This window comes from Podarcis pityusensis (assembly GCF_964106645.2).
Source record: "Podarcis pityusensis genome assembly, chromosome: 8".
Taxonomy (NCBI): domain Eukaryota; kingdom Metazoa; phylum Chordata; class Lepidosauria; order Squamata; family Lacertidae; genus Podarcis; species Podarcis pityusensis.
Window position 1 is genome coordinate 34,751,521 of NC_138033.1, and position 10,970 is coordinate 34,762,490.

The 10,970-nt window shown below is 46.0% G+C and overlaps 1 protein-coding gene across 2 annotated transcripts; it reads right to left on the bottom strand.

The window, feature by feature from the left end:
* Nucleotides 1–254: 254 nt before the first annotated feature.
* RRAGC (Ras related GTP binding C) lies at nucleotides 255–10,396 on the bottom strand. Of its 2 annotated transcripts, none has more exons than XM_081016861.1 (7): nucleotides 9,972–10,396; nucleotides 9,041–9,244; nucleotides 8,293–8,492; nucleotides 6,218–6,332; nucleotides 4,450–4,592; nucleotides 2,803–2,951; nucleotides 255–1,568 (listed from the first exon to the last, which is right to left on the bottom strand). In XM_081016861.1, the coding sequence occupies exons 1-7, from the start codon at nucleotides 10,356–10,358 to the stop codon at nucleotides 1,417–1,419; spliced, it is 1,350 nt and encodes a 449-aa protein (XP_080872987.1). In that variant the 5' UTR covers nucleotides 10,359–10,396; the 3' UTR covers nucleotides 255–1,416. The 2 variants fall into 2 exon arrangements, with proteins under 2 accessions (XP_080872987.1, XP_080872986.1); XM_081016860.1 differs by having other exon boundaries at nucleotides 2,731–2,951.
* Nucleotides 10,397–10,970: the final 574 nt, after the last annotated feature.

Consider the following 10,970-nt stretch of genomic DNA (forward strand, 5'->3'; position numbering starts at 1 on the left):
CAGAAAATCACTGTACTCTCCATAGATTTTCAAATTTCAAAACATCCAGAGTGTAGTTGAAGTGACACAGTATTAATGAGGGAACAAGCAATTGCCACCATTTTTTGGCATGGAGCACACTTGCAGGGCATCTGTCAGCAGCTACAACTATCCAATTAATTCATCAGGAATAGCGTACGAACCTGCAACGCCCTGTCCACGCATGGGCACCAAAACCAACAATTCACACATGCACTTAACTGAGAAAACAGCTGTCAAGATGAAATGCATTTTATTAATGCGGACTACTGAGAAGTGAATCCCACAAGAGCCACCCGCCTCCTGAACAGTGCAAGGACACAGTCGGCTGCTGGCAACACCAGCCACCCTGTTAAAACTTTGGCGCGTCCACATTGACATCTGAGGAGAGAAAAGGTTCCATGGCTTGGGAATATACAAGCGTTGTCTGATGTGCACGAGGCCACAAGGGAAAGTCCACACACGAGTTGGAAGGGAGCTTCCATCCAATGGAATATGTGCAGAATATGGAGTTCAGGGAGGCCTTTGTATCTTCCTGACCTTGAGGTAAAGGCACTTCCTTGCCTGGTGAGCAGCTACAGAGAATTCTAGCAACCAGAGTTCAGTTGCACACCATATTTTACAAAAACTAACCTGTTATGCAATTGAAGCATAGCTTCAAAAAATGGAAAACGCACTTAAATCCAAACACATTAGCCACAACTGGGCAGAATTTGAATCATTTACTACAAAAAGCATCTTCAAGGACAAGTACAGGAACTGCTGCAGCAAATTGTTAAGTGGCCTGCCAACAAGCTTGAGAATGCAAGATGAGCATATTCTAAACCAGTTTCGAGCGACAAAGTTAAGGTTGCCAATTCTTGTCTTTTATCCTGTTCTCCAATAAAAAGAGAGCTTTGCGCTCAGTGGGTCTGCAGAGGGAAATGGCACCACTTGGCATCACATTCATTTCACAGAAGATGGAATTTTTTTAAGGGGTTAACCGCAATAGGATATGATAAAACTCAAAGGATGGAATGTTTGAAATTGCGCTAAACTAAACTACAAGCTGTCATGTTTGAGTTTACGAACGCCAATTTCTTTGAAACGCAAATGCACTAACACTACGCATGTTTAAAAAAAACCAAGGAATGCCGAGTGTCAAAACAGCTCAGTTCCGGAATCATCCATGCCCTGTTTTGTATCAAGGGAGATGTGGAAGCGGGGGAGGAAGCAGCCCCACTTCCAGGCCATTTCAGTTGTGCCACGCCTGCCACGATTGCAGCTCCACAAGGCAAAGTCCCGTCTCTTCCAGAATGTGCACACAGGAATGTATGGAGCCAGTTCTCTGTGCTGTCCATCCCCAACACACGGACTCGGAGCAGGGAACACTTGGCCACCCGCCTTGGGTCCCCTCCGCTAGACGACATTTCTAGGAGTGCCGTTATGAGTCACTGCTTTTAGACCAGGGATGTTTGCTTGATGGTTGCAGGATCGGTGGGAGGAAATGCCCACTTCAAAGACCTCGTGGATGGCCTTGCGGAAGCAGTGGAAATTGTAGTCTATTAAACCTGGGGGAGCAAGAGAAACAAACCACAGGTGACAATCGAGAGAAGGCAAAGCACAACCTCATCTGGGAGCCTGACTTACCAGAAGACCCTCAGCACCCTCTGCCATTCATTCTGGGTGTAAACCCTTGACCCAGCTGTTCTGCGCAGCAGCAGACAGAAGCTCTACAGCTGCATCACAGTTTCTGCCAAATGCATTCCAAAACACAGTTGACTAAACATGCCTATTCTTCTTTTAACATGCCTGACAGTATCCAGGCATGTTAGAAAGGGGCCCTGCTGTTCCAGCATCTCAGGCTGCCTATCTGGCCGAGACACAAATACAAAACACAACTCAACAACCTAAGAGGATGAGCAACTTTACATGCTCAGGCAGACACTCGTGCTGCTTCAGGGTTTGGATCCAAGCAGCAAAGATTGCATGGCAAATAAAGATTCAGTTGGATCGAAGCCCAAACCTGAGCTTCTTTAGTAAGAATAACTGGGACAGGTTAAATGTAGAAATGGGCCCATGATCTGCAACACAGTTTTAGAAGTGGGGAGGCCATCCAAAATGGATTTTGGAGTCAGCCAGCCTGGAAAAATGATTGAATATAGGTTGAGTCTAGGGCAGAGTATGTGACTCCAGAGGCCCTGAGAACTAGGAGGATGAGGAGGGCAGCACTAAGGAGGCCATCAAATAGCACAAGCTATTTGATGCAAGGGACACACACAAAAAAACCCAGTCTCCAATAGAGTTTTACATTGCACTGAAAACACATCATGCAGAAGAAACTTTTCTGGAATGCTTCCATAAGGAGGCTCTCAGCACCCTCCCAGGCTTGCTGCCCTTCACTTGAACCTTTGCAGCCCTTGTTCCCTTCTTCCAGGCTAGCACCACAAGCCCAGGCACACACTGCTCAGCATCCACTTGAGGACCAACACCATCAAACTTTTGCCTGTGTACCTTATAATAGATTGTTTAGTTGTTTATTGCTTCTGCTTATATAATTTTGTATATTGTTTCTCTTTATTTTTATTTCCTTGTACCCCACTCTAGGCTATAAATACTGTAAATAAACAAATAAGGCTACAGAAGACTAATGATAAGATTTGAAAACTTGTCCCAAGGGGATTTTGGTGAGTGCAGCTCACAGAGGATCAACTCTTCACAAATTGCAATTACCAGATTTGTGCGACCCCATAGAAGCTGGAGCCCAGGCACTCAATCGAGGGACACACCAATCTTCTTCCTCACCTTTGCGTTCAAAGCTTTCTTCTCTAAGGATGCACACCAAGGCCAGAAACTTGGTCACTTCTTTTAAATACAGCACAGTTGTGTTGTTGAGCTTGATGATGGCCATGGACTCCTTGTCGTAGGCACTGCCACTCCCATCCTCCTTGAGCCTACGGTTGTTTGAGACAGAAGGGACTGTTCAGGGCACACAGTTAGCTAAGGACTTTGAGGCAGCATTTCAACAGTAATTGAATACTGGACTGAGGCATTAAGCAGCAATGAGGATTGTGAGAATCTTGTAGACACCGTTTATCCTGAGTTCAGCAAAGCATTTAACAATGTACCAGGATATTCTGATGAAGAAGCTAGCTAAGGGAGCTGGGCATGTTTAGCCTGGAGAAGAGGAGCTTAAGGGGTGATATGATAGCCATGTTCAAATATATAAAAGGATGTCACATAGAAGAGGGAGAAAGGTTGTTTTCTTCTGCTCCAGAGAAGCGGACACGGAGCAATGGATCCAATCTACAAGAAAGAAGATTCCACCTAAACATTAGGAAGAACTTCCTGACAGTAAGAGCTGCTCGACAGTGGAATTTGCTGCCAAGGAGTGTGGTGGAGTCTCCTTCTTTGGAGGTCTTTAAGCAGAGGCTTGACAACCATATGTCAGGAGTGCTCTGATGGTGTTTCCTGCTTGGCAGGGGGTTGGACTCGATGGCCCTTGTGGTCTCTTCCAACTCTATGATTCTATGATTCTAGCTAAATGCAGGACTGAAGATTCACAGCTGAGGGATTCACAGCTGGTTGTAAAACTAGCCAAAAAGAAAATGCTCACCAACAGCTCCTCATCAAACTGGAGAGAAGTTTTGGAATGAGGTAGTGCAGGCCCCTACCCTGGGTCTGGTCCTCTCCACTGAATTAGATGGAGGGTGAAAGGAATTCTGTGGGTGTGGGTGTGGGTGTGGAATAGTAGGTTTAGCAATAGTACGTGTTGGGTGTAGTGAAGGGTTAACCTTCTGTGTCTCGAGACTGAGGGGATGGGCTTACAAGGGAAGTAAGCCAGGACGTGAGGAAAGCAGCTTGGAATGCTGTGTACTGAGTGAAAATCGAAAGCAGGTTGTTGCGTCGCTGCAAGCAGAGGGAGAAGATGCAGCTTGAATCAGATGGAAGTTGGAGTTTGTAAATACGCTACTTTTGTGCCAATAAAGAGATATTAGGACAGAAGAAACGTTTGGGACTCTTTTACTGCTCTTTCGACACACGCCACTGTGTAACTCTGCTCCGAAGAGTACGGAAAAGAGTTGGTGCTGATTGTAAGATGCATAATGTGAATGGGCAGCATACAAAAGGTTTTCCTCATTATTCAGTACAAATGAATATATTAAAATGCCTCAGTATCATAAATACAGAAAAATATTTACACATGAATCCATTCAAACACCTTCCTACTTTACATCACTCGCTCAAAACAGACACTGCAATTTCTAGTACCCCTCCTTACTAGCAACAAAATCATACAGAAAATGTGTTTTAGTTTCACACCCAATATTCGCAAAGCCAGGGCTTCCTCAATGCTAGGTTTTCATTTTCTCATGACATTTGACAATGGATTTCCCTCTAAGCTACTTTAAGATTCTCTGAAATGCCATAGAAGCACCACAGGGTACTTACCCATATATACAAGAAACATCAATGACTACATCTATCATGTCGCAACAGAGCTCATATGACTGCATATCAACAGGCGAACTATCCGTTGCAATATAGATCTTGCTGACGACATCGAAGAGAAAAGCTTTTTCAATACCAGAATTCTTAAAGAAGAAAAAACAAGTTAAAATGGTTGTCTCACGTACTGAACTATTTCTCAGCTTACTGGTGACTCTTGTTTTGGTGACTCTTGGTCAGACAAGAAGGGGCCTTTCATCCCCACTCTAAGAATGCAAGGAAGAAGAGCTCAGCTGCTGGATCAGGCCAAAATCTGGCCCAGCATCCTGTTCTCCACAGTGGTTAACTAGATGCCCCAATGGGAAGCCAAAAGGTAGGACCTGAGTGCAAGAGCAGCAATACTCTTCCCACTTAAGACTCTCAGCAACTGGCTTCCAGAGGCAAACTACCTCCAATGGTGGAGGCAGAGCACAGACATCCAGAAATTTGTCTGATCTCCTTTCAAAGCCACCCAAGCAGCCACCACTATCTCTTGCAGGAAATGAAGATGGTGGCCTCACATTACCTCAAAGACACCCCCCCCCCAATGTTTCAAATAGCACACTGTGCCAGTTGCAAAACTGACAGCCATACCACCAGTTTGATTTTCAAACTGGTGATAGTGATGGGGCATCTGCTGTCCATTTTGCAATCTGAAATGAAGGCACCCGAAACAACTAAACACGCTCAGAAGGCAATAAATAACTGGCTATCTTTTTATAAAACGACAAGCAAGGCTCTCTAGTAGTGGATTCTGCTTTGAGGAATGTCTTGTCCACATTTGCTGCCATCTCCGAAGATATCAGTCAACTATTTAGGAAAATGTCTGTGCGCTTTAGGAAGTCTACTAAATCTCCCCCCAGCCTATTATGCTGCACAAGCGCTGGCTTTATTTCACTGGTGTTTTATTATACACATTGTGGGGGGATGTAAGTAGGTTGGATAAAAACTTGCCCTTTTACACAGAAGTAGATAGTTGTACTAGATTAGGCTTTCTCAAACTCGGCCCTCCAGATGTTTTGAGACTACAATTCCCAACATCCCTGACCACTGATCCTGCTAGCTAGGGATCATGGGAGTTGTAGGCTAAAAACATCTGGAGGGCCAAGTCTGAGGAAGCCTGTACTAGACTCTTGTTTTAAAAAATATAAAGTGCAAAGGTGGAAGCTTAAATCTTAAGGGGACGTAATTCTTTTTCTTGCTGATTAAAATGTCTTGTTATAAATAAACACAACTATTCTGTCTATGAAGGATATAAGCCTATAGAGCCTTCAACCCACCTTCAAAATCTTCCCTTTGCAGAGAGCATCTCATCCTCTAAGATGCCATTGGACAGCTGGCCACTGGCTAGAGCTGAAGAGAAAGGCTATTTGCTCACAAGAGCCCCAACTGAGCACAAGCTGCTATTGCAGGTGCTGTAATGAAGAAGTCTAGCATAGATCATAGTTTGAGAGCTCCCCAACTGCTGGAGCCCACAGAGAACTACACATGTTTTTGAAGCAAAGCTTGTAGTTCCAAGTTCTAACCAAGGATGCCAGTTACTCATTATTTCTTAGCAATATGTCTTCCAAATGAGAGCTTCTAAGCAAGTTCATATGCTTACCAACCCAACAAAACATTACTGCAACATTTAAAAACAAGTCATTGCATTCATTGCCTAATCTTCACTAAACGTTCCCAGGGCAGGGTACAAAAACATGACAATTAAAGTACACGTACAACACCTACTTACTGATATAAAGATATTTAGCAGGTTTTCCAAAGTTGGCAACTGTGGAATGAGCTTCTGTACCACCTTGCTGAAGGCTTCAAATATAGAATGATCATAGATGCTGGTCAAATAAAAACTACAAAGCAGAACACTGTTATTAGCTATCAGAACAGTTCCAGGTTTAATTTGCTGCTTTGGCATACTGAAAGCAAAACTGAAGCATCAAGGAGGCCCACACTGAACAGCTTCAAATACATTTAACATACTCTGGAAATTCTTGTTTTTCTCTTTGTTCCCCTCAGTGATGAGATCATTGCTTCCAAAGATACCTTTTAAGGTGAAGACTAATTTGCATCTCAAAGAAACCGCGAGGGGGGAGATAACAAAGAGCAAAAGCAGTTTAAATATGTTTGCAATCTCTCCTTATTGCACACAATAAGGAGCAACCCTTTTTCTAAACATTTCTCTTGAAATACAGAATATAATCAAGGGGCCAGACATGCCCCAGGGGGAAGGAATGCTGCAGGGCCACTACTGGAAAGAGCCTTCCCCCATAGGGACCAGTAGGAGGGCCTCATCTGCAGATCTCATGGCATGGATAGGTCTACACATGAGAGTGGGTGTTCTTGTGGATATTTGGGGCCCAAGCCATCAAGGGCTTTAAACCTAAATGTGAGCACCATATTTAGGCCCAGAACAACATCTGCAATGTTAACTGTTGTAAAATGGGAATGAGATGTGCTTGACCCACTACCCTATCAGCACCCTAGCTAATACGTTTTGCACAAATTGTAATTTCCATAATGTCTGGTTAAATTGAATGTACACTTTTTAAGAAGACGCCAACAATAATCAATAGAGACTAATGATTTTTAAAGACAACTACTCACAAAACCTGCAAATGATTAGTACCATCCTGAACTACATATTCCTCCTTTTTGTATGGAAGAGAAAATACCTCTTCTAACATTATGCAAATGCCCCCCCTTCAGAACTACCTCTTTATTCATGTGTAGATTAAGACTCATATTATTAGTCAAGTAACAGCTGACCCCTTCTTGACCAATAGACTCACTATTGGTCTTAGCCACTCATAGCCAGTATTTGCATGCAAGGGAAGTCCCTAACTCAACTGAGGATTTGAGACCCATAGGCTACCCTCACTTGGTTTAGCCAACCAGTTAAAAGTTGTTCCTGGGATGTGGCTGCTGTTGCATGCTGACAGCTTCTAGGGGCCACAGGTGAGAGCTGAGTGCAGGGTGAGGACCAAAGGTGGACAAACTACCCCAGAAGGAGCATGACATGCACCGCACCAGAGGTACTACCCCTCCCCTAACACCACATACACCCTGCATGTGCTGTAGAGGGAAGTGAGGGGCAGATGGGGCTCATCAACCTGGGAAGGTAGCCCATCTAGGAGAAGGAAAATTCTGATCTTAAACCTGTGCTGCCTTGAGGGAGAAGAAAAGTCTAAAGAATAAGAAGAAGAAGAAGAAGAAGAAGAGTTTGGATTTGATATCCCGCCTTTCACTCCCTTTAAGGAGTCTCAAAGCGGCTAACATTCTCCTTTCCCTTCCTCCCTCACAACAAACACTCTGTGAGGTGAGTGGGGCTGAGAGACTTCAAAGAAGTGTGACTGGCCCAAGGTCACCCAGCAGCTGCATGTGGAGGAGTGGAGACTCGAACCCGGTTCCCCAGATTACGAGACTACCGCTCTTAACCACTACACCACACTGGCTTATGTAAACCCTACATAAATCCAAAGTGGAGTTAGATGACATCTTGCAACTCTTGCACCCAAGTTGGTGCCAAACATCCTGTTCTGCTTTTCTTTGGACAACATCAGCAAGGTGGGGGGGGGGTCGGGGTCCTGTCGTCTGTGCAGCCCACCACCTCCATACACACTGCCCATGCTTGCACAGTGATTTGACTTCATCCCCGTAGGCACACTTCATTGTCTCGAGACAAGCGAATGCCAACAACAACAACTGATTATTCAGGTGATGGTCCCAGCATTAAACAAGCCCTCAAAAATGCAGCTTCTCCAGATTTGGTCTCAAATGGGAGAAAATTGTGTCCAAGTGAAGTCCACTTACCTAAGGTGAAGTTTTTCTAGCCCAGCATCACCAAGATCATCATTGGCTCTCTGATGAATATCTCTTTGAGTTTCTATTTTATGATCATCTGACAAACCATCAACTTTATGAATAAAAACCTCAAAGTTCATTTCTGGATTAATTTTGTAAGCTTTTGAGACTGTAATGTGCAACCTGGTTAATGCTTCCATGTAGTCATCCTGTAAGCAAAATATAATATGCGTTCTTCAGTCAGAATTAAATGTACAGGCCATACATTACTAAGAAACGTAGTGATGTCTGCTTGTTGATATTTACAATTTACAATTACTATAATAGAAACAGACCTTGTGAGAATCCCAAGGATAATTCAGAATCAAAATAGTTCTATTCTTGACCAAATCTCATCCCAAAGCCTAAAAATACTGTTACAGAAACTGTTAAATTCAACCACAAACTGGTCTCTAAATGCTGGATTGTTTGCTTGAGCTGTGTTCTACCTTACTTAACACTGCCCAAACTACTCAGTAGTATTCCTATCTAATATGGTAATGCCCCTGCACAATGTCATTCCTGCCGTTACCAGTATTTTAAAGGTTGTAATCTACTCTGAGCTGTGACCTGTTTAAAAGATAACAACAACAGACTACAGCTACTTCAACACTTGATATTTATGTTCAGGATCATTGTTTGCAACATCCCCAGTACATCCTCCCCACCACTCACAGAGCAACCTACTCTGTTCCCCAAAGTGAAGCTTCATAATGACCTGTGCATCAATAACATAGATGAGGGCTCCAGTTCCCCTGAAGATCATCTCATAATCGAACGTTGGATCAAAAAAATCCATTTGTCCAGGAAAATCCCATATTTGGAAGTTCACAAAGGAGCTATTTGAAATATCATCTTTATAGATTTTGTTGGTACTCTCCAAGAATAAGGTTTCATTAGGAGACATTTTGTGGAACACCACCTGTTTGCAATAGAGAGCATGCAACCATTATTTACTGTTTTGCTGTTTTACATTTCTATCCTTCCTTCCACTAAGGAACTCAAGAATCCTTGTTCTCTCCTCCACCCATCCATTTTATCTCCAAAATAAGAAGAGGCACAACTCCCCCCTTCTCAGTGAGGATCAGGACTGAGAACCTGAAGCTGCATCTTTCTCCCAAGTCTCTTGCCTGAACCACCAACTATGACGCTACCTTGAGGAGGAGCCAGTAAAGAAATGTCAGGCCTGTAGACATCTTGATGTGGAATGACAGGTTGAACGGTGGAGTATTAGGGTAAGAACTTACCTTGTTCCACTTGGGCATGAAGAAAAGAGAGATCTTGTTTATACCCCTGCAGGCTCCCTCCACCCGATTAGTCCCCCTGCCCTCCCCAATCACGAGTGATTATTATTGTTAATAATAATAATACACCCAATTATATCCCACCATTCTTCTAAAGATTTCAAGGTGGCGCATATGATTTCCCCTCTCCCCATTTTATCCCCACAACAACCCTGTGAAGTAGGTTGCGCTGAGTGACAATGACTGGCTCCCCAAGATCACTCAAGGAGTTTGAATCCTGGTTTCCTCTCAGGTCCTAGTCCGAGCCTAAACTTCGATCTCCTCCCTCGTCGCTGTCCCGAAGCCCCCGGGATGCTCCGGACACGACCCCACGCCAGGGAGGAGGGGGCGGGAGGCCCTGCGCACCTTCTGGATCGACGATTTCCCGCTGCGGCGCAGCCCCATAAGCAAGATCCGAGGCTGCTTGGAGGAGTCGCCGCCCGCTCCGCCGCCCGAGCCGAGCCCGCAGTTGCTGCCCCCGCCGCCTCCTACGCCGCCGCTCCCGCCAGGACCCCCGATGATTCCTCCTCCGCCGCCGCCGCTGCCGCCGCCCAGCTCGGCCCCGCCATCGATGTCCTCTTCGTCATCCTCCTCGTCGTCGTCGTCCTCCGCGCCGTAGCCGAAGTCCTTCGGGAAGGAATCCGCCGCCGCTGCTGCCGCCGCCGCCCCGAGGCTCCCGCCGGGCAGAGCCCCCGACGCTGGCTCCTCGACCGCACCAGGACCCGCCGCCGCCCCGAATTGCAGGGCCGCCATCACGAGCTGCCAAAGGCGCCCCCCACTCCGACAGCTCCTGAGCCCGCCCCCACCTCCCAACACCTCGCGCACCGATTGGCCCGCAGGAGCAAGAGGCATTCCCATTGGCCGAAAATGAGACGGCAGCGCGGCGCGTGACCGGAGGGGGGCGCGCGGGGACCATGCCTCCAGCTACCTGTCCGGTAAGGAAGGGGCGCCCTTTGATGACGTCCGATGGCAGGCCTCGCCTCGCCCAATGGCGCGTCTTCTTCTTCTTCTAGTCCCACCCCCACCTGGGATCCGCCTTCCGGGCGACTTCCTGGTTTTGTCAAGGGAGCAGAAACAGCGGCGGCCTTGCATTCAGTGTTGTGTCACCTGCGGCGGTAGCAGCAAATTCATCGAACGTTTAGGATGTCCTTGTTTCGGCGTCGCGAACCGCCCTGGAATCGCGCGGGGGCGGGGGGTTGGCCTCCACCCATTCGAAAGTTCTCCTGAGAAAGTGCGCTACGGCCGTGGAAGCCAATAAACTGACACCCCCAAGCCCTCCCACTCCTTCCCCCTTTCCACGGACTCACTAAAACAGCATGACCGGGAATTTTCTATGGAGGAATAGCTGAAACTTCCAGCATCCCA

Coding starts and splice junctions, on each gene's coding strand:
- RRAGC (XM_081016860.1), bottom strand. CDS start 10,358: ATGGCGGCCCTGCAATTCGGGGCGGCGGCGGGTCCTGGTGCGGTCGAG. Junction 4,593..6,217: donor TGCTAAATATCTTTATATCA/GTAAGTAGGTGT, acceptor TTCTTCTTTAAG/AATTCTGGTATTGAAAAAGC. Junction 2,952..4,449: donor GATGTTTCTTGTATATATGG/GTAAGTACCCTG, acceptor AAACAACCGTAG/GCTCAAGGAGGATGGGAGTG.